Genomic DNA, 27,442 nt, shown 5'->3' on the forward strand with positions numbered 1-27,442 from the left:
GCAACCATCCAGCTGCAAAGAATACTTCATGTGTTGACTTTGTGAAAATAATACTGGTGCTCGGTATCATGTCTTGAATTTAATGTGGTGCCTTGCTGGGCTTCATAATCATAAGCAGGTCACAATGCATTTGTGCTCAACCTTCCATGGGCAGAGGGAAAATAGGAACAAATTCACTTTCCAAACTACAGCAAACCCTTTATTACAATGTTTTCCTTTATTTCTCCTTTTATGTATACAATTTCAAAAGCCAGACATTGGAAAAGGTATAATCTGTTATTAAAAATGGCACATTTATTGCTACATTACTGTTATATACAAGACAGTTCTCAACTATATATAATTATTTATATATATATATAAAAAAGAAAAAGAGAGATTGAGTGAGGCACTCCGAGGACGCTGTAGAAGTCAACAGTGTCCTTGCGCCATGATGTCAGGCTCTTTACCTGTGAATGAGTTTCACACTCAATAGACTCCCCTTTTTAAATTCAACAAAGATATGACAAAATTGTTGAAAGCATGTGTTTATTACTGCTTTCTTATACCAAAACAAGTTCAAACCCATCAAATGAACATTTCCATCATAATAATGTAATTTTTTTGTTAACATTATGTTTTTTTGCAGTGGTCGGTTTGCTATTTGCAGATTCTAAACTGTGTCTGTCATGACTTATTGTGTTAAGAAATAAGGTTCCCCCAAAACAATTCTTAATGAGTATGTAGGTTGTAGGCTAATGGGATGTTTATGTAATACTAAATGACATCAAGTCAGTCTTTCCCTTAGAACAAATCTTCAATATTCAGTACACTAAGTGGTCTTGTAATAATATAAAGTAAAACTTCAAATGCAACTCTGAAAGAAGTGATCTGAACTTCTTACAAAAAGTCACTGTCGACGCCATTAAAGAGCTGGAAGAGACAAAGTCAGAGTAGAAAATCCTCACTGGAGACTAAGTATACTGAAAGTCACGGCAGCAAAGGGCTTGCACTCTGATATACAGAAATGTGAAATGCTCCAAGTTGTTAGAGGCTCCAGCTAAGACAAAAAAAATATAAAACTCACTCCCTACATTGAAACTGAAGCAACACATACACTGAAACATGTTAATGTGCATCAAAAGCAGACAATCAGAGCCAAAAGCAGTATCTACTTGAACCCTGCAATGCCAACTGTTTAGCAATAAAGGTTTGGAGAAAGAAAACTCATGACCTGGACCCATGACCTTAACTAAAACAGCAGTTTGGACAATATAATCCAGTTGTATAATTAGAAAATAAGGAATAAAAACTAAACAAGATCTACGTAACATTTATTTATTTAACTAGATACACTGAAAGAAAATCTCTTTATACCATTTTAACTTCTTCCTGAAAATTGAAAAAGCGTTAGGAGAAGGGAGGGTGGGGGAATGAACAAGTACCTCTTTAATCTCCATGATAAATGAAATGATATGGTTCAAAAATAAAACTGTCTTAAATGAAAAATACAAGTTCAGGCACTGATAAGGTATCACTCTCCCATCATGTTAAGTCTTGAGAATGAAAAGGCCACACTATTGATTTGTATAGGTCTTTTTCTTCATCTCTTTTTGTAGAAATTAAACACAAAATGCTCTACCTCCCATTTGTGATTACGTGTTGGTTAAAACCATTCACAACATGACATGACATGGGAAAAACATCACAATAATACTGTTTTGTTCTCTGTATTATCTATTACCCAATACCAGCATCTGCCTCCATAGTAAATGTGCAGGCTACTACAAAGTGAGCTGCACACTGAGAGCCACTTGGTTTTGGGCAGACCTTAGATATGGAAACTATTATACTGTTCTGAAAAGAAACCAGGAACACAACTTTGAAAATGAAGGTGATCCACATTTGTATGGTAGCTACATTCAAAACCCAGTTGCATAATCACCGTAAGAGACAAAAATCCCTTCCCACATTTTTCCTCAGTGCCTCACCGCTAGAGTAAGAACGCTTCAACCGGCCCGTGGCACAAACTTCATCCAGAAAACCCCCAAATGGAAAGAAAAAAAATCATCTGGGTAGCTGATAAGAATTACAACTAAAACTGGAATAAAGAATACACCAAACACTTTCAACATTTTTCCTTTTCCATTTGATGATGCAAGTCCTCTGCAATTCAGTTCAAATTTGAATTAATTTTTGAACAAGTTCATTTAAATGTCAAATATCCCCTTATTCAGCTCATCTACAATACACTCTAAACTTCAAACTAATATTGCCATTTATGTAAAAAATCTACAATGTATAGACTAACAAAAAATATATATTTTTATATATATTTAATTTTGAAAAATGAAACAGAGTGATGTATGAAGTGAATTTACACATCACACTTCTCGCAGTAAGAAACGTGAGAACAGACTTACTCAGGAGGAAGGTGAGGGGCTGCAATTCAGTGGGAATGCTAATTTAGGAAAAGAAAGCCTTAGTTACACAAAGGCTTGTCTGCTTCGAACAACTGCGGACTGATGAGATCCCTTCATTAAAAGGAGCCCAGAGTTTTCTGACTTGGGGGAAAAAGTTGAGCTGTTAAGTCTGCTGGCATTGTCAGAAAACCATTTCAAGTAAGAGCACTAAGTGGTGCTGATCACTTAGCAAGTGTTTCTCAAATGGCTTTTAAACATGACTTTTAGGGCCTGAAATGCACAACAGGTCAACACTTCACTTCGAGATGAAACCAATACATCTGTGCTTTGTCTTGTCTCTGTACGCTCCAATACATAAAGCAGTACAAAATCCTGAACCTATAATAGGGGCTTACTGGAGTGGGTCTTAAATTTGTGGTCAACAAAAAGGAAGAACAGTTTTGTTGTTGACAGACTCCACTTGGATTAATTAATAAGCTTCAAAGAAAGACAACTTATTTTCCTGGGCCTCAAGATGCATTGTGGGATGAGACCTGGCTTCAGTCAGAGTCAGAGTTTCCTCCTCTCTTTAGCTACTTTTGGACTGTCAAACATTTAATCTTCCCCAAACATCTGCTGATAAGATCAAGGCAAGGTCACTGAATTTAGACAATTCAACTTCAACTATGGGCTTGGTTACATAACATATGTAAGACTGTACCATCACGCTGGGAATGACATACATTAAAAAATAATTGCTCATACACATAAGCAATCCCTCACAATAAATGTTCCTCACATGTAAAGCAATTTGCTTAAATGTCAAATAGAAAATATGTAACAATTAGGCACAAATCCTTGATTCAATTTGTGTTTGTTTAGGTCTCCTTTCTTTCACAAGAGCACCTCTCGGCAGTGTGTCAAGTCCCAATTTGTGGCAGGACAAAAAAGTACTCCGGTGTTCCATCATCTTGTGGAAACCAAGAAAAAGAAAATCCTTACATGTATAAAAGAAAGCAAAACTAAAAAAAGTTCTTCACATTTGAGCTTGTAGTCATGTTTGGGAGTGTGACAAACAGGCTGTGTCAGTTTTGGCAGTATGCATGTGTGTACGAGTGTGTGAATGTGCATCTTGAAACTTGAACGGACAATACACAGACATGTCCACATATACACACACACACTGAGAATAATGGGTGGAAGAAATCTGTTAAGGCCACATCCTCTGACAGCCAAGGAAACACCATCAGATCTGCAAAAAGGATCACAAACATGTTTAAGTGTTTATATACTGCAGGGACATCAACAAAACACCAGGCTACATACAAAGACTAAAAACTGAACCCAATGACAACATTACATGTTGAGATTTTAATCCTGTAGATTTTAATGAAATCATTTCCTCTCATCTCAAAATATTCAGATTTTAGCCTTGGCAGAAAAAAATCTCTATTTTGCGATCATGTTTTTACAATAGTTGACATTGTTGCATATGCTGCTCCCGTCCCACATGTGTGCATTCACAGGTAATAACTTCTCTTGGACACCAAACATGTTCCACTGTTGTTGCATCATTCTGGCAATTTGTTTTAAATATAAATAAAACATTTTTACAAGAAGAATTAACCAAATGCAGCTGTGAGATAAAGCTAAACTACAGGCTGCAAAGATTCAACTTTTCATCAGTGCTAAATAACAAAGTTGAAATCTGCCCTACCATGCACATTCTTAAATTAGATGGTGATTCCCCATGATAGAAACATACAAATATTGAATTTTTAAAACAATACAAGTCTGACTGATTGCTTTGTTATCAGATGCACTAGTTCCTCTTCTGTTGTATCCTAGACCAAAATATTCAACCAGGAGATAAACCCTGGGGATGATAACTTGTAGCTGTTCCGTTTAAAAACAATTAAAAGAAACAACTTTAAGACAGTTTAGTTTAAGTTTAGTGGTTATTGTTTGAGGCCTACCTGGTGTTACATGTGGCCAACTGGATTGTGGCCGTCTCCTCCCATACTAGGATGACCTCCTGAGAGCTGCATGGGTGCTTCACCCACGACCCCGGACACCTTCTCCTCTTCTCGGCGTTTTAAACATGCTGCCTTGGGGTTAAGGTTACGCTCTGACAATAAAAACAAAAAGAGCTAGCTCAGTATAAAAGAATGACAAAGTGTACATTTAGCAGGGGTATAGCATAACTGCGCTTTCCATCACTGATGTGCTGCAGACTGACCTCTGACTTGTTGTTCTAAATTGAGGATGACATTGACGGCTTGGTGCAGGATGAGAAGTTTGGTCTGAGGTTTGTCATGGCTGAGGTGCAGCTGGCACATCCTCCCAAGCTCCTTAAATGCCTCGTTGATGTCCCTTACTCTGAGACGCTCGCGGGCATTGTTAGCCACTCGCCGTTCCTTCTCACGCTCCAGCTTCACCTCAGGTGGCAAGTCCTCATCATCTTCTTCATCTTCTGGACTAGTTACCCAAGGAGGAAAAAAAAAAAGATTATTTCACAGGCAGGGTAACATTACAAAATATAGCATCAGAAACTTTAGACTTCATGTTGTTGTCGGTGTAGTTCATGGTTTCCAAATGTATTATTTTGCCAGAAATAGCATTTCTGTTTCACTGAATACATTTGAAATTGAAGACTCTTTGGGACTGAAATAACAAAAAAGCTGAAATTCTGTGATATACTGGGTGTGTGGCTAGCATTTAGTGGCTTTTTGGCATCAATTGAAGGGACAGTACAACCAAAATTATTTTTTTCTCACAATTCATGCATCTCACCCACAAAAAGTTCAACACAAAAAGGCAACGCTGGTAAAGTCAAATCAGCATCTCATGACAAAATGAGACTTGTGCACTTTTAAAAAATGTTTTAAGCTGTGTTTGCATTATTTGTGTTCTCAAAGTGGGGGAAAGCATAATATAATACAGCTTCAGCCTTGCACATTATCATAAAACACATCAGTGACTGGTTGTGGTTCATGGTTCCTAACTGTATTGTTGTTTCACTTAATACATTTGAAATTCAAAAATCCTTTAAACTGAAACTACACAAATGTTGAAAGTAAGTGATATATTATAGTTCAGAAGTTGAATACATCAAAAACTCAGATTTCGGCTTAATAGCCATGTGCTTTTGAGTGAGCCCAGTTGCATGTACTTTGAGGGGGCCCTTAAAGCACGAGAACCTGTCCTCTATCGGAGACACTTACTCATCTTTCTGGTCTGTAAGGCTAGAGAGCATCTGGAGGGTCAACGCCTCCTTTCTGAAAATGTGACATGAAGGGAGGGGGATTTCAACATTGTTAAATACCTAACATACTCTGGGTAATCAGTGGGACACACAGGACAAAGGAGATGACTGACATGACTAACATTGTCTTATGAGACAGGTTCATTTAACAGCTGAGGTGTGGGAACATGGAGCAGATATTTACTACCTAAATAGGGTTCATTCACATTTTTAGATTTGGCAGTAGTGTTTAGAAAATGTGCACCTCTGTGGGATTAATGAATTGCATTTACCAGTAAAAAAAGTTTGTATAAAGTTAGCAAATAAAAACACAAGCCAGTGATCAAAGGCTAGAAAATGTAGTAAGGACAACTGTACCTTATTCGACTTCGTGCCAGCTTGGCCTCCTTCTTTTCATCATCTGATTTGTCTGCAATTGATGAATTATCATCATCATCATCTTTGTCTTCTCGCTTGATGTCTGAGCTGCTGGAGGAGTGTGTAGAGCGAGGCATACCACCAGGGAGACCTAAGGACAAACGCACAGATGTGAGAATCATGTAACACAGCACTAAATCCTCTGGAACAAAGGATGCAGTACATCAGGTAAAAGAACAAAGCTCACATTAAGAAAAGAGAACCAAAGAATATAAAGACAGCATCTTTTCTGAGTCAGAAGAGATGGAGTCTGACTTACTGGTGAAGCCCTCTGGTTGTCCTGACGGTGTGGGTCCGGATGCATGATGACCGTGCAGAAGAGTGCTGCTGGGAGGAAGACCAGTGGGCTCCTCGTGTTTCCCTCCCTGTTGATGAAGATAGAGAATCATGATATGCATCTTAAAAGAAAAGATATATTACGACAACACTACTTAAAAAACAAGAAAAAAGATTTCCTAAACAACATGCCTCTGTCCGTACTGCAGACAGAGGCTGAGTATCTTCAAACAAAAATAAAATATTAAAATAACTTACTATATCTACACTTGTTTTGGAGCAATATTTAATTCCTGATGTAACTATTTAAAATGTAACTCATGAACATGATTGATAAAAAAAACCTGTTTTAAGAGCTTACACTTCCACTTTTGACCAGCAGATGGAGCATAGTATTAATGTTGGACATCTTGTTTTTAACTGGTAGTGCACTTTTGAGTTCTTTTCTCCCCTTAACTTTTCTTGTTACATAAATTAAATAAAAAGTAAATGTGCATAGCCAGCCTGAAGTAATCACACTCAAATCAAATACATTATAGTGTTTAAGAGCTTTTTGTTACATAGTCCATGTATTTAAACCTTGACGTAGCCATTACCATCAGCAATTGATTATTACGAGCATGACTTTCCCCAATAAAAAAGGTTCTTTGTATGAGATAAAGCTAGCCAAAAAGTGAAATGAACACTTTAGTTCCCTTCATATTGTTTTGATCCACCCACACCAAATGTCTCTTTCAGGGTACAGATTAAGCCCAGTGGTTGAAGCCTGAAAAATATAGTTTTAAAAAGGTCTCTTTCAAAACAAACACGCATGAAACACTGTTTGAGCAGGGCAGGTGACTCACCATAGCAGGATGTCTGTTGCTGAGGGCAAGGCTGGCATTGGGGAAAGCTGCAGCGAGGCTCCCGAGGCCCCCATTGTGTACTGCGGACAGCAGAGTCTGCATGTCAGAGTGGGCGCCCTCTAAACCCGGGCCCTGGCCCACAGCATGGCTGCGGAGTACATGGATGGCCTCCTCCAAACGGTCCTCCATTTTACTCTGCTTGAGAAATAAAATTATTGACTTAAGAAGTGTGTTTTTTTTCTTTGATTCGCAAAAGTTGAGATATGGAAAATTCTCACTTCAAAAAGCTTGTAGAAGAGGAATGTTTTTACATACCAGCGCATGTGGTTGCCCTTCATAGTTGGGTGTGGTGGGTCTCTGCCACTGAGACTGTGCTCCTGCAGAGAGAAATATTGGGATATGGTTTAAATGTAGTGCTTAACTTCACACCAGATGGAGCTGCAGACTCATTTCTCTGCTTGAAAATATGAAACATGCAGAGGAATATTTTTGCTCCAACAATTTCAACTAACTAATTTTTGCTTGCCAAAAACAAGTTTGCAATCAAACAAAACAAGTTAAATAAATTGGATTGATGAAGTTATTCTGATCCTGAAATTAAAACGTTATCAAGTGTGTTGACATGAGAGAGAATAAAGTACAGGAAACTCAGTGCACTAAAGTTCTTATTGTGAAAACTTGCCGAGAAGAAAAATCAATCAAAACAAGGTTGTATCCATCTAATTAATGTGTCATAAAGACAAAAACTGTTTTTGAAACGCCCTGCTACATACTACCTACTAATGTAGTAGGCATTAGGTGTGCCTACTACATACTGCGTTTGAATTTAGTCTGCAGTATGACTGTTCTGTTCGATCTGTGTTGCAGTACGCTGGGCCAGACGTCACTGAATTTCCGGTTTCGGAAAGCGGAAGTAAACAACGGCCAAGCTGATAAGAGATACTGCTTCTTTAGCATCCACTTATGATTTAAAAATTATGAAGTGGTTTATATGGAATTTAATAATTTTTACAGCACCTAAATACGGAGTTCCCCCCGTCACAAACAGTACGCGAGGCAGACTGGTCCGGTGCATACTGAGAAATTTTCCCGAAACAGTAGACCTCCAGGAAGTTTTGGCTTACTGCAGATTTTGCTCTGGTTCACAAACTACTTACTACATACTGAATTTTGGCCAAATCAGTACGCACTGCTAGTATAGCAGGCGGTTTCGAAAACAGTTTTTAGATGATTCAGTATGGTTTTATGTAAAAACTGGCACTTAAAGATGATAAGGCATTGTAACTTTGAAATTTGTTATTGTTTTAGAGGAAGTTTAATGCATTTCAGTCTTGAATTCTGAATGATTTCATTGTGATTTAATTAAACGTTACCTGCAATAGCCTGAGGGGATCCAGGAGTAGAGGGAGCCGAGGAAAAGTTATTACTGTTGTGGTCCGACGGGTAAATCTGAGAGATGAAAAAAGTCTCACAATTATTCCACCATTTAAGAAAGCATAACAATGTTTTGCACAGCAGTTTGGTTAAAGAGTATTGTGAACATGTGTGAGAAATACATTTTTTTTTTTTTTTTTTTTTTTTTTTACAATTGCCATGTTCTTTTTGTACTTCCTAAGTTTTGCTCTTAGTGGCTGGTGTCTGTTTCTGTCTTACAATAGAAATAAATCTTTTTCAAAAAGACCATAAACAACTGAAACGATGCTGAACCTATAAAGGATCATTTCTGTTGCGTCATTTGCAGCTTTCATTTGATCTTCATACAAATTGTCCTACATCACATATTTGTATTCTGTCAAACGGAGATAACCCCCTTGGACAATAATAGTGATTATTTTATTGCCCGTAACAAATCTAAAGAACAACAAACAGTAAATAACTCACCGAGGCAAGAGCCTTCCCAATTTCATCTCCTGAACTGCCAGCTGTGGTGCCTCGGCTGGCTGCAGAGACAAAATAAATAATGTGAGTTGGATGATGTTAATTTGTTTCCCAAGGAAAGAATAACAAAATGACCAAGGTTAGTTCACATATGCTACCAAGATACTTGTTGAGTTACTCTTAAAAGTCACGTACCCATGATTCCCTCTCCGTTGATGGCGGGTGTGTGGTTGTAGGTGGTGGAGGCAGAGTGGAAGCCGTTGACTTCGCTGCCGTGCAGAGGATAGTTCTGTGGGGACATAGGCAGGAGTTGACGCTTCTGGAGAAAGGATACAAGTAGCTTTATAAGGAACATGCATCCGGCACAGATAAATTCAGTAATGTGAAGAGTACATTAAAGTATTTTAAGTTTTACTATTACATCATATTTCAAAATGACAAAGTAAATAACACACTTCATGCATCTCAGATGAAATGTAGTGTTACTAAAATCAAGAAACTGACATTTAAGGTGAGCAGATGCTAAAAGTTGTGCTCTCTATGAAAACATATCCTTTTAAGTTTACCATGAATTTCCCTTAGAAGTACAATTTGAGGAAAAACATGGCTAGAATGGAAAACAGGCTGCTTATACCCACCATCCTGTCCTGTGGGTTAATCGCAGAGAAGGAGCCTGGCTGTCCAATGTGAGGAGAGTTACCCAGCATGGCAGAGTAGCCAGAAGATGACCACGGGTCTTCTGAGAAAAGCAGACACATTTGAAAACACAATAAAAACAGAAACCGAATAAAATAATAAATTCCTCTCAGTGATAAAATGTGCATGGTTACCTTGCATATAGAAAGAGCCAGGGTAGACGGCTCCAGGCTTTGCACCAGGATATCCTCCATTGTCTCTGGAATACTCATCGCCAGATGTGGAGGCATACACCTAAACAAACATGCAGACGATAAGCAGCCAGGCAGTGGTTTCCACAATAACTACTTAATGCTTTAACATGAACATTTAATGTGCATCCCATAGCACTCTGAGAGAACAAGCATTGAGCTATCAATCTTTCTTTGATTTTCTTTTGAAACCCTTTGATGACACTAGCTTCAAGCAGCCACAAGATGGCAAAAGGGAGTCTGCCGGCTGTGGAGGCAGGTCGGCTCCTCGCCTGTGGAGGAGAACACAGCGGCCATGCCATGCTGGGCACAGCGACGGCTTGAATCCCAGTGCACAGTGAGCACTTCCTCTAGCTCCCAGGACCCCAGTGACATCGCACTGCCTGGCCTGCAGCCCCTCCCTATAACACACTTAGTATCCACTCGCACACATACCATGCATTCAGTGAGCACACACACACACACAAACACACACACACAAACTCCTCCAGCGAAACCCTCAAACTGGCATTATCCCACTGTTTGTGGCATCAACGCAGGATTGATTACAGAAAATATAAAAATGGGCATCTTTGATGAAATTGGACATTTTCTGTATTAGCACCCTAAACAGTCCAATCACACATCATCCTACATCAAGCAAACAAATATCGTTGCCTTAAATGACACATCTCTTCCCTCCAAAGCCTCAAACTGAAGACAGACATGAGAAGCCCTCAGTTTCCCCACACCATCAGCCACCACTCACTCTGGCTATTCCTCTTCTCCTCTGTAGTACACAGCAGATAGAGGAAGAGAGAAAGAGAACGGAGGCTATGCTGCAAAGAATGCTAATCCAGAGAAGGGATTTTTTCTGTAATTTGATTTAACAGGGAGAAGTGGAAAGGGAATGGAGAGATGCACTTCTAATTACAGAGCCATCTGCCTGTTCCTGGACCACATCCAACTCCACAGGCAGCTGGGCTGAGGAGAGGGAGCGAAGAGAGGGAGAGAGATGGGGGCTGGGATCCAGTCAGTGAGCGAGAGAGGGAGAAAGAGAGGGAGAGAGAGTTATTGCAGTGGGTAGGGGGTGGTAAAGGGGCAAGGGGGAGGATAGCAGGGGAAAAAATGAAGGCCCTGATGATTTATGAAATGGGTAGAGAGATAAGGGGTGTTGAGGGGGGGACAGGAGAAGGTAATCTAAATGACTTAAACAAAGCTTGAAATGGCCAGGGGAGTGTGAAGGAAACAGGGGATTTAAAATGATCACGGTTAATTCGGGGGAAAACATGACGGAGATGGCTTCATTTAACAATAGGCTTTGAGTTGTTCTTTCACGGGGAACAATGTGGAGTGAATCCTGCTGCTCTAGATGGGAACAGAAAACTACACAATGACTGGTGCGGCTGGATAATTGTATTCTCAGGAAGAAAGGGGATTTCTAGGCTAAAATCCTCCACTAATAGGGGTTTAATGTAATTCAGGCTATGACTGTGTAAAAGGTCTACACAAAAAAATATGGGTTGCTGCATGGGGCGGGGAGTGGATGAAGATTAACATCTAACAAACCTCAAACTGATGTATTCACCCACTAAAGCTTTGTCATTAGTCAACTGGACAACTAGGGGGCAGGAGAGAAGTTTCTGCATGCTGTATGATTGTTACAGGTGACAGTTCACCGGGTCAGGGCAAGGATCTGGAGTACAGGTTTGGGTGTGTTAGGAAGTCTGAGAGGATGAGAAATGGCGCTTAAACTCGTCAAGTAGCTTATTTTTAGCGACATGAGACGAGTTTAAAAAGTAGATACATGATGAGAGAAAAATAAGTTAAAGAGGTAGTGTACAGATAAAGAAGGGTGGGTGTGAGGGAGGGAGGAAAGACCACAGGATCATCATCGGTGGTCATTAATCTGGGCTCAGACACGGGGCTAAGAGGCCTCGCAAGCACCGCGCCTCACAACTGGGTCACTCACAGGGGGAGGCCCACCCAGGCCATCATGTGGTGAGGCGTAGGCGGAGGGCTGAGTGAAGTGGGGGAGGGGGGTTCACACACACAAACATGTCATCATTCACACTAAAACCATGCGGCCGTCATATACAGTGCGGGGAACGACCGTGGTTCAGACAGCGAGAGAAAGGTGGCCTCGGCCCAGACAGAGCACCCACACTCAATCTCTCTAATGTAGTCACCGCGGCGGAGTGTGACTACGAAGTGGTGGTAACACTCACAGGTGAAGGACGGCGCAGATTTCTAAAAAACAAAAACAGATCTAATCATTCGTGTAATGAGGAGGCCAAGAAAGGAGCTAGGCAGCAAGTTCACCAGGTCCAACTCTGATCTGTATCCTTACAGACTATTAGATAAAAACAAACCCAATCAATGCAGCCGCTACAGCAGCCGCATCTGTTGCAACTCAATCTCAAATAGATTCAGACGACAACAAAACACTATTTATGCTCGACTTCCTTTCCTGCCAGTTTACGCATCCGTGGTTCTGCAATTTGGACCTAGTCAGCCGCATAACTCCTTTGACTTTACTTCATCCATGTGTTGAAGAAATATCAGCATGGTCATAAGTCAATCTTCATTTAACTCTTGTGCATCAAAATATTTTCTGCATTTACTCGGATGATAAGACCACGGGGCAAGGTAAAGGCCAAAGTGCAGGATGGGACATTGCATTTTCAGAAACCTTTACAATATCATATCCCTAAGCACATTTACTATCCACACAAACTGGTGAAAAAGACTTGTCCTGTTGTTTCCTTTTCTAGCAAGAGTACTGCAGCAGGACGCCGTCCTGGAGGTACCGTATCCAGTTTATGTTTGAGGTCACTCGTGTCATCTGAGAACTATAGTAGCGTGAGGACTGGGTTACAGAAAATGTTTGTGTACTGGCAGTATTTCATATTAATGATCCAATGGCAGCTCAAGCAGCAAGATTGGGCTCTGATAGCAACAGTGACGCCACTCAACAACCCACTCTGGCTCCTCTAACTTGATGTATCATGTTTGCTATCTTTGAAAGCCATGAATCCTCAGGTTCAGAACCATGAGGTACCTGCAGTAGAAAATATCAAAAGCAGGTAAATGGTCAGTGTTGTGTAGAAAAGGCTACAAGGAAAGACTATTCAATGTATGTAAATTGATCTGATACATTTATGATCTACAGGAGTTGAAACTTTATAGAAGCACAGACTATTAATGGACGCAAAGGACTCAAAGAAAACAAATTAAATTTTTACATCAGAATTGTGCGTTGAGTCTTTGTCCAGTCACTTTAAACTAACAGTTGCACTTCATTCAGTAAATATCAAGCATGAAACGATGACTTGTGTTTCCAGCTATGTGTGGTTGCCATCATCCACGCACACATCAGCTGCTGGGAATTCTGGGCCCACTGACAAAATGTGACACTTGGTACAGTAAATCAAAGCTCTATATGACACTTCATACTGCTCTGGCCTAGGATTGGAGTTCAATTGCACTCGTTGGAGCAGGTTTTGCCATATTGAAATCTAAAACTAAAAGAAAGTTACAAATACTAAAATACATTTAGAAAAAATCCAAGCTGGAGAATTCATATTCCAGAAAGTGAAACTTTGGCTCAAAGGCAAATTCAGAATCTATCTGACCAAACAACTTCCTACATACTTTCTACAATGATTTGTCTAACGCTGAACTAGATCCAAACCAGCTTCAGCAAACAGGGACTAACCTACATGGACTCCTCATACATTGGCTGCCAGATACACATATGCCCTTAATACCTTAATCCAGTATCCCTCTCCTCTTACACAGTAAGAGGACTTATAGGGCCACTGAAGAAGGTTAACTAACCAAAGTTGACAAAGTGCCTCAAAATCCTATAAAATTGTTCATCTACATGACAACCAGACCCTGAACACCACTTGAAACCACTTGAGTGCAGTGTACAGACAACCACAGTGATGATGTTTATTGGGGCCCAAGTTGCCTGACTGTCAACTCACAGAGTCTGTCTGAGCAGAGGGTCTTTACCCCTGTCTGTCACAGAACTGCTCAAGCAGAGAAGGAGTAGCAGTGTCTACATGCTGTGTGTATGTGTTTTTTTTTTTTTTTTTTATGTGTGGAAAGTGTGTCGAGAGACAGAGAAGAGAGAGAGAAAAAAAGTGAGAGAGAGTGAGGAAGGACTGGCTGTGAGCTGTGAAGGCGAGCAGAAATAAGCTCTCACCGAGGATGGCAGGCCAGGGGGTTTCCGAATCTTCTTTGGCTGGGTTTCTACATTCAGGCAGACAGAGACACAGAGAAAAGGTGAGAGATGAAAACACAAATAAGCACACATATGCTAATGTTAAATCAGTTCAGGTGCAATTCCTTCATGAGCTCTGGGAGACACAAAACAAACACTAAAGACACTGCAGAATGTCTGTGGGGGTGTGAATGTGTATCAGTAAGAAGGAATGGTACTAGTGATTATAATGTGTGTAGCTTTGTATTCAAAATATTCATCAAGGGAAGTAAAACTAATAATGCAAATACGGCAGAACAGGTAACAGTCAGGCTGGAAGGATAAAAGTCAGCCAAATATGAGTTGATAATTGTTACACGTATAAGTCATTCGCACTGTATGGTCTCTATGCCAGTTAAACCAGTACAATTGGATTGGGGACCACAGAAATATGAAGAAATCACCTTTGGCTTTAAAAAGGTAACACATTTTTCTCCATTTTATGATATATAATAGACTGAAAAATTAAACCGATTAGAAGCGGTCATTAGTGGCAGCCCGAGTTATCATAAAAAAAATAACACTAAGTGAATAGCTCATGTACTGTCCACTTCTCTTACCTATACTTCCCTCAGGTGGCCTTCTCCTGGGGTTGTTGGGGTATGACGGATAAAACTGGGAGCCTGATTTCAGGCCAGAGGGGGACATGGCATCAGGACTGGGCATTGCTATGTCAGTTGGGAGAAAACCAGGCTACAAAAGAAGATACAAAGACATGGTTTTAGTAAAAAAAAAAAAAATACCTAAGCAGAGCAAAGCATCAATGACTTCTCTTCCGAGAAATGAAGACAGATCATTAAAAGGTTTAATATGAAAAGAGAAGTGAGAAAAGTGGGTTTCCTCCATGTAGACACATAACATAAATTTAGCTCTATAAAAAAAACACACAAAAATGTATTACTCTGTCAAGAATGTATAAGCCGAACGGAGACATACCTGGCTTCCAAAGGGCTGGTATGGTGGCCGCTCAGTTTTACCTGCTAGAAAGATGTTAAGTATAATGTTAATGCAAGTTAAAACCATGAGATGTATGAGGCAATGGTATGTACTAAAACCAATGAAAAGTAGGTTTTCTAAAGTACAAAAAGTCCAGAGATGCCCTCCCATTTTTTCAGTATGCTCAGCTGCATAAAGCCGCCTGCCAGACGAAACCCTGGGGAAGGTTTCTGCTTCAGTGCCCTCACATCCCCAACATTCAACGAATGAACACAGGCGCGCACACACACACGCAAGCATACACGCACACACACAAGCACGCACGCACGCACATAAATGCATGTGGACACACACATTTAACCACTGAGAAAACAATTGGTCATCAAGTACGCACAACAGCCGAAGCGGACAGTATCACCGTGGCTATTTTGAAACTGGAGTGTGATGGACAACATTTCACCTGGGACTGAGAATCACATTTATAGACTTATTGTAACTTCATCACTAAATATTGTTTGTCAAGACCCTGTATGAGGCGTTTATGAGACACTATCAAAAGAAAGCTGAAAGCATACCTGGGATACCTGAACTGATGAATGGAGAGGACAAGCCTTCATGCTCACTGAAGTGGGATCCTTCAGCATAGCCCTGTAGGAACAATTACACATTAAAAACAACATGAGCAACCTGAAGAAAAGATGAACACAGACAAATTAACTTTAACTCACTTACAGACCTAAATGATAACCACTCTTTAAGTCCATCCCTATCTTGTTGGCACACCTATATGCCTTAGTGGTTACCCTCCCGCTGTTTTTCTGTCTAACTAACAGGATCCATGCCAAACAAATCTGCATCAGCTCAAGGGATTCAAACCGACTTTCTTAATTATCAACTTGTGGTAATCAAAGCCTGCTGCATCTTTTTCACCCCCTGTTCCTTGTATTTACACCGAGTTGTGCCAAGACATTTACAGCGGATGTGAAGCCGCAATTACCGGTGGGCTTCCACAGAGGTTCTGGGCTACCAGAGAGCTTGCCAACGCCGGATCCTGAGCCAAGGTTATTAGGTAGAAAGTAAAACTACCACTTCAAATCAAACATGGCACACGGCATGAAAAGGCACTAAGCTGTTGCACTGGTAGGGGGAGAGGGAGTGTGTGTGTGTTCGTCTATGGCAGAGCGATTAACTGAACATGTGCGAGCGTGTGACAATATCATGGCATCTGGTGTTAATGCTAAGATCTCCAAACTTAAAATCATGTGCTACTTAAGAGTGCGAGTGTGTGCTTAGATCTTACCCGTCCTTGGCTGAAAGAGGGGCTGTTCTGTTCTGCCGAGCCCCAAGACCCCGAGCCGCTGCGCTCATCTATTGCTGTGGAAAGACGTATTGTTAATACTGACAGGTAGGTCATTGTGTTAGTCTGAGGCAGAGATGAAAGAATCAGAGCAGGTAGAACTTGACCAGTCCTATGCATGATATTTCCAATCCACTAATGAGAGCATATGTTTATTATCCTACTGCAGAAATATAGACATTCTTTAATGCTGGACTCAAATCAAAGGAACCTGTCACTACATCCTACTCCTAACATTCAACGTCCTTAAGTGGCCACATGGGCCTGCAGTGGTGAGCATCACTACTGATCAAAGATGCTGCTGTCACATTCAAGTTGCAATATTGCACCATTTATATTAAAAAAAATGGAAACGCTGCTCAGTGTCCCCATTAATGTTTATTACGGTCACTGGATAGCAGAGAAGTAAGCATCCACATCCCTAATGTTATCTAAGAGGATGAAATGTCATCTAAACCACATTCACTTCCACTCGGTCAATTTGAAGCACAAACACCTAAAATAGCACTACTCCAAATATGTTAAGCAAAAACATGCAACACAATGTTTTAGGTAAAGAAAGAACCGATGTGTGGCACAAAGGAAAAACACAGCCAAAAGACTGGTGGAGCAGAAAACTCCAAAATACCCCCATCATCCCCTTCTCCCCGTCTTATGCACTAATGCTATCCAGGCTCTCTGGAGACACAAGCCTTAATTGCATACTGATTTGCATAATTGTGCATATTAATGTGGTTGCCTTATGAATATTCATATTTAGTCTTTGATTTTTGCCTAATTAAAAAAATGTGTGTGAGAAAGCAAAAGAGAGTGAGCGGGTAGAAGGAGAAAGCAAGGGGACGAGAGAGGGAGAGAGAGAGAGGGAGAGAGATGGGGAAATAGAGAGAGGGAGGAACAAGAGGGAGGGCAGAGTGAGAGGGGTCTGGGCTAGATCAGCCGCCTGGCTGACGAGTGGGAATGAGTGATGAGACTAACAGAGCGGTGCAAGCACCTACACACGCTGCGACAGCCGTGATCTATGGAGCTGATGCCAGTGGCATGGAGAATCAGGCGAGCAGGGAGGAGAGGGGACCTCAAAAGATCAGCCTCGCTCACTGTCAGATCGGCCCTGCTGAAAGGCCACAGCACTAATAAAGAGCTGCACCACCGTCAACCATGTCCAATGGCACAGGACATTGGTGACGGGCTCACTGCTAAATAAAGATGACAGACTTTGTATGAAGATGCGTCAGAACCACCTTCATGACAGAAAAGTCTAAGTGCAGAGGATTTGATACGACAGAAAATGACGTAAAATTAGCAAGATGAAATCCCCTTTAGAAACCTCAACAGACTAGAAATGAATATGCTCAACTCAAATCAGGAGTTTGTTTCCACTTCGGAACTTTCCATCTTCAGCCAAATCAAAAAGGTAAACAAACAACTATCTCCCATTTACTACAAGCTCCTGCACCCTCAACATTACACATCATCAATGTCTACAATAGTCTGTACTGAGCAGGCTTACAGGGTAACTTCATAATCTTCACAGGTTTTTTTCAACACAACCCATCCGCCTATGAAGCCTCCATTTGGCCAGCGGGGGTGCGGAGGATAGAGTGAAAGCACGGCTGTGCAGGAGAAGTCTGACAACATTGTTTCACACTTACTGGAGTAATTAACTCGGAGGCAATTAAAACAAGGTGGAGAGCTGCTGAGGTGACACTGACGCTCAGCCAGCCTAGGAGAGCCTGACTCTGCCTGAAGAGAGTCCTTTCTTTGTTGGTGTGAATCCATTGTCATGTGCAATTTTCAACACAAACTCTCTGTCAGAAACTCCAAATGATAAAGTGAGGGAAATGAAGTATTCCCAAAATGACTCAAATGTTTCACATACTGTTTAAACATAATGAATGGAGGTCACAAGCTACAATGTCCACTAAGTATGAGATCATTTTTAAACCAAAAGCTTGTTCCTGTTACTCACTTACAATTGACTTTTAGAGTCCAATTGTATAAAAAGGGTCTGAGCATTTAAAGTAGGTCAGTAGTGTACTCCTACATCAGTGACTTTGCCCAGTAAAAACACTTCAGAACTTTGTTCAACAACAACACTTTGCCTGTTACTTAAAAACAGCTCCAAACACTTCAAATGTCATCAGAGAACGAAGATTAATCTGCTTAGTCTGTAAAATATTCCACCCTTATTTTACTACTTACTACATTTAAATAAGTACCAACTTCTAAACATTCAACAGCCTCTCAGGACAAACTAGGAATTCAAAATACAAACTAAAGATTTTCTGTATTATTTACCTATTAAAAATGCTTATCAGAAATATGAAGAGAAATTTGTTGTCACTAAACAAAGAGTTCTTTGGACGTATATCACATCCATGCAGATTTTGGCTGGTATGAATCTACTTCAAGTGAAAGTCACAAAGCAAGACAAATACTGACTCACAACTAGAACCCAGAAAAATATTTATTTTCTAAGCCACAAAGCCTTCTCACGGCTGCAGCCTCTGAAAACATCTAATTTATTTGCAGAAGGAAGCCACTCTCCTTTGAGAATTCCTCTTTTTTGAGAGCTTAGATTTTCCAACTACAAGCAGCCAACGCACAGAGAAAGACTTGACACTGCGGTGCAGGCGGGGGGGCAGGTACACAGCGGAGAGTGCAAAAGCCAAATGCATTGCTTGTAAGCTAGCTACCAAGGGAAACCACATGTGTAAAATTCACAATGTTGTTTGTTGTGATCTGAGGGAAGCGATCCTGTCGCGTCCTGTGTATTTGTGTGAGTTTTTGGGGTGTGTGTGTGACGGGGGTTGGAGACGTTGCCAGCAGCTGCAGAGGTGACAGAGGGGACGCCTGCCTAAAGGCTTGTGGGCTTGGCCAGCTCCCACCACACACCATCACACTCTGCCTCACCTACTTCTCAAACATCCCACACTTCTTGCCAATCCTCTCCTCTTCTCTCTCCCCTCAACACTACCAGATACACCCATCCCCACACACACACACACATACACACACTGTGGCTACTGAGGAAGGGAGAAGGACGCCTAATGCAATTAGCACCCCTCTGAGCACTTTTGTGTTGATGAATAGAGGTGGTCTGGTGGGCTACTAGGCTGCCCACTGCCGTTCCCGCGCTGCTGGGTTCCTGAATATACAAGCCGCCTATGTGACGTCATAGATGGACACTGCTCTTTAATGGCCATCATTTCTTTATGATAAATAGCCTTCCTAGGCGAGCGCCACATCATATTTTGGAGTAATGAGCAATCTTTTTGGCTGAGTTTCAAAAGATGCTGCCATAGATAAATTCAGCCATTACATTAAAATAGAATCATGTAAACCAATAATCAACATCCTGATTCATAGCCTCATATATACAGTCCGTCTGTACGGGTTTCCTGCCTCATACAGATGGACTATACTCTCTTTAGTATGTGTTCTTGAAAGTGTCACATCCACCAGGGTGTCCTGGGGTTGAATTCATAGATGTTAACATTTTGACTCCTATGTGCTATTAGAGGGTACCCACAGATCTCCCAAAGTTAAACGGGACAGCTTGAAGTATCTCATTAAAATGGGTGTCAATGACCGAGGGCCACACTTTAGGACACGAGGAGGGGGGAAGGAATTAACTCCTCACTGCTTAATAATTGCCTGCTGTAATAGAAACAAACAGAATCCTGCCTTCCACGGGCTGATCCCTCTATTCAACAAGCTCTCTCTTCCACTCTGGCCACTCACTGCATGCTGGGCCGGTTTAAGAGGCTGCGAGCTGGGGGTGAGGGACATTGTCTCGGACTCAAGCCATTTCCTGCAGATCAGTGGGGGTAAGAGCCCTGTGCTGTGTTGGGGGAGGAGTGTTTTACACTTCAGGGTGGGGGAGTCGTTTCAAGTCCATAAGCCCCTTTTTTTGCCTTTGTTCCTCAGTGGCCAAGTTCTCACTCTGGGGAACACTGGGGAGTGTGACTCGATTTCACACGCCAGGTTGGCAGGGTGACAGAGGAACGAAAGTAACACGACCGACTAATAACATTCAGGAAGAGAGAGGAGCCCACTCAAAGGCTTCAGGTGATGGAGGGGGGTGGACTACAGCTCCTTTACACTTTAAATACTCAAGACAGAAATAAATTGAAATGGAGGAAAAAAAGGAGAAATTATAAAACCTATTTCTGAAAGATATGAATCAAAGGGGAAGCTTGCAATGACAAAAATTGCAAGCTGTGTAATGTCGCTTAATGTGGATTGCTTCATTAAATAGTAGAGTGCCAAAATACAGGCACAAAGAGTCACCTGCATTTTATCTCTGGTAAGAAAATGTTTTATGAGTTATGTCTTGGATGCAGTAACACTGTTTTGGAAATTTAGTGTGTTTCCATGTGGAGCTTAAAAGCTTACCTGATCCACTAAACTGGCTGCTGGCGAGTGTCATTGTCCTGTTCTTCCCATTGGCAACTGGAGGCGCAAACATCTACAAGACAAAAGAGGAAAAATACGGTAACTAACAAAGAAAAGGACGGCACACTTCATGCATCCTGTTTCCTCTAATACACCAGATACAGATTGTTCTGACAGGCAATTCACAAAGTAAAAAAAAAAAAAGAACTAACTACTTGAAAACATATGATTCCACCACTCATGACATAAAAACATGCAGGGACAAACTATGAGGTTTGAAACATTTTAGGTGTTCTTTCATTACTAAGTAATCCCGGGAGTATGTAAAATAAATAAATTAAAACAAAGGAATATTTCTCCAAAAAGCTAAATGGACAGTGTTTGGACATAAAACCTTGAAGGCATATTCTCAAATAAAGCCTCCAGGACATGTTTTATGATCAAACTGTGGGTGTTACAGAGCAACTGTGGGCGACTGTGGTGTGGTATTTATATCTGCTTTGTGGCATATTTCTGTGACGTGGCCAAACTACTATACAAACCAAACATTTTTCTAAACTAGGACACCGTAACACTACGTAGCTGCCAGCGCCACATATGATCCCTCTCTGTTTTTTCATGGTATGTCCATGCAGTCCAACAATCGATTTGTTCGCCATCTTTTTTTCTGTTTCATTTGATTGCAGATATCAGGAAACATTGTTTAGTCTCTCTTTATCTCCGCTCCGACCTAGAATGCACTTCTGTGACTAGCCAGCGTTTTAAACAAAGATGAAGAAATGTGTTTAGACATTGTTTGACAGTTTCTCACCCAAATATCAATGTCATATTTAGACGGAACATCTGCTAATAGAAATTGGCAGCTGATCAATCTGAGCTTTTCTAACACGGCCCAACTGTCTAATGAGAACCTTCCAGAAACCCCCTTCACAACGAGGAGTGTTTTTCTTTCAGGGGGAATGGTTGCTTTGAAATACCAATGGTGTGGCAGAAAGTAGTACTACATTTTCAGAAGAAAAAAAAAAAAGAGATTAAAATGCAAATAAAATGAAACTCAACTTATGGGATTCATGCAAAACCATGCAGTGAAAATATTGAGTTAGTGGAGTTTTCACCTGAGTTATGAGAAGATATCAGTAGCTCTTGCAGTGGTATTAAAACTTCAGTTTAATCAGCTTTACTTTCGCAACAGACATCTTAGGGGACATAAAGTCTGCTGACGAGTTATAGTTTTGACTGACCTTTTGTACATCGTATATGAAAGTTATCCAGAGCTGTCGGTTTAGCTTCATTAGCTTTTAATTTTGTTTTGGTAAAATAAATTACATCTTCATTGGACCTGTGAGATGTTTATGTAAGCATAAAGCTCAACAGAGGCTTCATGGCAAAGAGAAAAACAGGTGCATAAAAGCAGAAGAAAAAAATCAGATTGTTTTTATCTTTGGAAGTATTATTGAAAGAACTCTGAATGAAATGTCTTCCTAAAGACGGAAATTTGAAACCTCAGACAAAAGAAGTGCTAAACCCAGCTCATATAGAACAACATTGCCCCCTTCGATTGTGTTAACAAGACAAACCAGGGGAAATTAATGCTTGATATCATTCCTGATTCAGCATTTCACTTTATAGTGGATTCACATTCACTGTAACAACAATCCACTTCCTTGTTTTTGTATCACTGCAACACCTACATGATTAGATAAACCCTATTTAAAAACAAAAATTCATTTTCACCATCAGCCTGAGGTATTTCACATGTATGTAATCAGCACTACCTCTGCATGCCAAGAATAAGAGATGGAAATGTCTTGAACTAACCCGACCTGATGTTAAATAGATTTTAACATTTCTGAAGCACTTGGAGAGAGGTAAAAGGTGATTTTTCATCCTGTGCCCTCCTCCCAGACTACTCTCATTCAGACCTCCAGCTCTCATCTGCCCATACCCACACCTGTATCGCACTCTCTTTGGCCCTTCCTCCCACTGCCCCCCAAAAAAACCCACCCAGACTGCTCTCCCACTCTCTTACCGCGCTGAAATCCAGGAGGTCGTTGAGTTCCTTGTCAGTTCCCACTGCAGCCATTCTTTGCTGCTGTTCGCTCATACCCTTCAGTCTCTAATAAACCCTAAGAGAGAAATTTGCAGATACAGGGTTTTAATGGCACTAGCAAGCACAAAAAAGTTACAAATAACTATTAAAAAAAAGGAGAGGATCAAAGTAATGCATAATTTTAACTACTCTACCTGTGCTGTAACGCAACCCTTGAGATAACTCATACTGGCTAGTTTTGAGTTTTTCATATAATACCAGGACAGGTATAGGAACGCCAGTATAAAAAAATAAAAACATCAATGCATCAAAAGTGTGTTTGAATTTCAACGCCCTATTAAAATAAATATTCCAGGTGTGTGATGAGAATGTTGACCATCTGGGATGCTCCTCCTATATAAAATCAATGATCATCTATATAGTCTCAGCTGGCTAAAACATACAGCTCAAATTACCACCCCACTGATACACAGGCTGATGAGGGAGAAACAGAAAACACAGAGCTACTTAACACTAAACACTTTAGTCGGGTCTATTAAAAATGCTAATATAAGCCAGGCACTGCCTTCCCATCCAAACAGAAGAGACACTGCCACCAAATGATGAATACTCTGCCCTTAGTCAAATCACTACCAAGTAATGAAAAAATTGTCTTTCATTTTACGCAACCCTGGCAAATAACACAACCATATGTCGATCATTGGTACATAAAAGAGAACGTAATACATTTACAATTACAGACATAATTGGGACTATTGTTAGCCCAAGGAAATAGGGGTGAAAGGCAGAGCTAATGACTGTATGCAAACACGTCATTACCAAATTACCATATGTCAACTCAGAAAGAACCTTGTCAAATGACATAGTGAGCATGAATACTGGATTTACCCTGTGTTTTGCATTCCAACACAAGCCCGAGGCCGCTCTCTGATGCTGAGCGGAGGATCTCTGAGCCTCACAGAGGACTAGTAGGAAGCGGAGTGAGTGGAGGAATAGAGGCACTTGGACACCAACAGGTGGTGTGCTTTTACAACCTCCTTTGTAATACAGCGTAGAAGCATAATTGATAGAATAAAAAATAGAAAAAAAGTTGTCTGGAGGGAATGCATGTTGGAGAATGTAAAAAAAAGGGAACTCCTAATGTGTTTGAATGTATTGAGAGAAATATAGAGGAAAGATTAAGAAGGATACACTTCAAAGCAAAACAAACATGTGTAAAACAAAGTAGCTAATTTTCTACATGTGTTGCAAAAAATAGATCAGGAGTTACAAAGAGTGTAGTCAAAGTGTGGTGAAGTAAGGTGAGCAGAACTAATGTAGGAGACAAGGAAAGGAAGTGAACACAACACATCGCCCTCAGTGTAATTAAGCTAATAACATGGCTGTCACTGCTTTCCCAAACTTTTCAATATGACGACCCAGAAACAGAGAAACACACCACTTGAGTTAACTTCAAAGTCACTGCTGTTGTTTAGCCATGAAGTTAAAAAATAATAAAGCACATGGAGGGGCTTAGTGTAACAAAATGGCATCTTCAGCTACTGCTGGATCAATATTTGAAGCTAGCAGATTAGGGGTCCTCGTCACCCCACACAAGACAGGGAAGGCAGGTCATCTTCCACACTATAGGAAAACACTAAAAAGAAGCTGTGGCAAAATAAAACAACTTTATGTTTAATAAAGCAGGACTTTTGTGTTGCCTGCCTCAGGTTTGACCATGGCTTTCAAAGACAACAAAAGGCCACATTAAGTTCCTTGAACCTGCACAACAAACATGAAATTGCCTCAGGAGAACTGTTGTTTATGATTTAGTTATCGTAATACATCACTGTATGTATCTTTGTGATTCTGTAGCTGTTATTAGTGTAAACAAAAACAAGGTAACTTACAGAATAATACGTGTTTCTGTCCATGCTTTTACTATCTGGACCAGGGCCGCAAAGCTTAACTGTTGATTCAGATGACTCTCCGACAGCAGCAAGTGGAGCTTATACCTCGAGCCAGAAACATGAATAAAACTAAAACTACTTAAAAGGTTGAATAGAACAACAAACAGTGAATATCTACGACACCAAAGGGATGTAGGCGGTTCATTATTTGATCCCCCTTCGCTAGGCCACATCCAGGACCAAGCTACTACTGACAACTAACCCATTCACCATTTACTTTCAACTATGTTTACATCTGCTTCAAAGCTAACCCAAAAAAATAAATAAACACCACCTATGTTGAAGCTTGCTCGACTAAGAAAGTGTGCGTAAAAACTGCAACTGCACAACAAAAGCAATGCTCCAAACTTTGTGCAACAAATAGGGTGCTCTTTCTTTCACATATTAGGGTTCAAGTCGTGCATTATGAGGGAGTTCAGTGGAGGAGACGGTGGGGGTGGGAGCATGAGGAATTTCCTGCCAAATGTGCCATAAAATAAAGTCGAACTGGTGGCCAGACTCTTCCATTAAGGAATGTTTAAAGGGATACTAAAAGGCTTTTATGGAAACTTTCTTTCTGGGTAGTATGAAAAATACATGTAGGCCCACAACACAAAGTTTAGCTAAAATGCTCCCCAACATTACACGACGAAAATATTTAATTTTTTCAACTAGCTGTAGCCATAGAGGACACACACGGTGAAAAACAAAACGAGGCTTGTTAGTCGGGACTAATATTTCACCTAAGTTCGGTCTTTTAGCAGAACAAAGGAGTAATTTCCTCCTCTCCGTGGTCGATGCGGAGACCATCACACACTTGGCTCGCCACCTCAAACCAGACAAAAACTTAACATCCCCCGCTTTAACCACACATTCCCAAAAACTTTTCCAAAAATTGCAGGCGTCAAAATAGGTGACAGTTAAACACATCGAATTCATGCAAGTCCCCCGAAACATGAAGTGAAATAAGGTGTTTTTACCTCTCCTGGCCAAGTGTCTGATATCCAACAGTAAAAAGAAAAGCGGAGACTCGCAAGGGGAAAAACATAAAACTTCAAGAGAATTTCGACCTCAGTGCATGAAACGCATTGGAGCTCCGTAGATGTCTTCCTTTTGTCCCGGTAACCCTGTTTTTCACACAGCGCCCACGTGTTTGCTTCAATGTAACAAGTCTGTGTGCAAACAAATCTATTATAATAACTAATCTCGCGTCTTCCTTTTTTGTTGTTACAACTGAGATGATTTCATTCTTCTCGTAGACATCTTCACCACCTCCGTCCACATTGTCAGACGCAACACTGTATCCCTCCGCACAAAAGTGAGGGCCTCAATGCCAGCGGTGTCCGATTTCAAATGCCTTTGAAAGACGGGGGATTTTCACAGCGAGAAAAATACACTTTATCGTCTTCCGATTGCTAAAATTACGGAAATGCCATATTCCGAGGCACAGTGTTGCGAAATGTATCTGTAGTCTTCAAAATGCAGGAGCGCTGCGTGCACTATGTCGTCAAGCGGAAGGCTATCCTAAGAAAGTTACCTGCGATTACACAGCAGCAGCTTGACGAGATGGCACGATAAATGCAAGCATGCTCAACCAATCAGAAAGCGTATGCGCTTGACTGACAGCCGAGGCAGCCGTAGAGAAGCTGGAAAGCCAGTTTTATCCCCGCCTTCTTCTTGACGCTCACTTTCCCTGTGTGCTGAGGGAGGCTAGCTGAGGGGGGCTCAAACATGCCCGCTGACATCATATTATTACTTTGGTTGCTGTGTCCGCCTCTTCCTTTTTTCTCTTCTTAAAAAGCACAAAACCAATAAACATATTACAGTTTAACTAAAGTTAGTTGGAATTTAATTTTTGCTGTTTTATTTATTATCTCGATTAAATCCTGCTTAAGTACAAAACTATAGCTTCATCACCAATAGTAGGCTACTTTATATGTTGTTCCATATTGGTACAGCTATGTTTTTTGACATTTTTTCTATCAATTTTTATTGTTTCAGTTATAAAGAGAAACTAAACCCAACCTTCTTTTCTTTTTTTACTCAGCAAGTCAATGCAAAATGCAAATGTTAAACACATCATGTCTCCCTGCATTGCCGTTTTTACTTGCTGACTTTATTTTAAGATTTGTTATTATGACACACTATTTAGGACTCTACAAAACAGTTATTCTAACATTGATTAATCTGCTGTTATTTTCTTCAATAAATCAATATACTTTTAAGTTTACAAATGCCAGAATGTATATCATAAATAAAATCCAATTGAGTATCAGCTCCAACTCTCACCTCTTTTAAATCAAAGATTAAGACTTTTTTATTTGCCACTGCCTTCCACTCTTAAGTCATTTTAACTTGCTTTAAATGCAAATTTCAAATTTACTTTTAAAATATTTCTAATTATCCTCTACTTTTCTGTTTTATTATATTTGTCATTTTAATTGTGCTCTTCTATGCTTGTCCGAATGTTTCCAATGCTTTTAATAATTAAATATAAAGCAAATTGATTTGCCCTTTTTCTATGAAATGCGCTATACAAATAAAGTTGCCTTGCCTTGAGTAAATTAAAAATTTATTT

At 40.5% G+C, this 27,442-nt stretch overlaps 1 protein-coding gene across 12 annotated transcripts; it reads right to left on the bottom strand.

Moving 5' to 3' along the window:
* Positions 1-195: 195 nt before the first annotated feature.
* On the bottom strand, positions 196-26,414 carry tcf3b (transcription factor 3b). Of its 12 annotated transcripts, none has more exons than XM_034704638.1 (21): positions 25,845-26,414; positions 22,916-23,012; positions 20,887-20,959; positions 16,435-16,508; positions 15,710-15,782; positions 15,135-15,178; positions 14,759-14,891; positions 14,142-14,188; positions 9,893-9,992; positions 9,701-9,801; positions 9,258-9,351; positions 9,066-9,124; positions 8,558-8,633; positions 7,500-7,561; positions 7,185-7,382; positions 6,323-6,428; positions 6,004-6,154; positions 5,606-5,659; positions 4,621-4,859; positions 4,358-4,509; positions 196-3,633 (listed from the first exon to the last, which is right to left on the bottom strand). In XM_034704638.1, exons 2-20 carry the CDS (start codon positions 22,988-22,990, stop codon positions 4,364-4,366), a joined length of 1,905 nt encoding a protein of 634 aa, XP_034560529.1. In that variant the 5' UTR covers positions 22,991-23,012; positions 25,845-26,414; the 3' UTR covers positions 196-3,633; positions 4,358-4,363. The 12 variants fall into 12 exon arrangements, with proteins under 12 accessions (XP_034560529.1, XP_034560513.1, XP_034560521.1 ...); XM_034704622.1 differs by having other exon boundaries at positions 9,258-9,381; positions 15,719-15,782; positions 25,845-26,401; XM_034704630.1 differs by having other exon boundaries at positions 15,135-15,175; positions 25,845-26,401.
* Between the last annotated feature and the right edge of the window lie 1,028 nt (positions 26,415-27,442).

This window comes from Notolabrus celidotus, chromosome 2, assembly GCF_009762535.1.
Source record: "Notolabrus celidotus isolate fNotCel1 chromosome 2, fNotCel1.pri, whole genome shotgun sequence".
Lineage (NCBI taxonomy): Eukaryota > Metazoa > Chordata > Actinopteri > Labriformes > Labridae > Notolabrus > Notolabrus celidotus.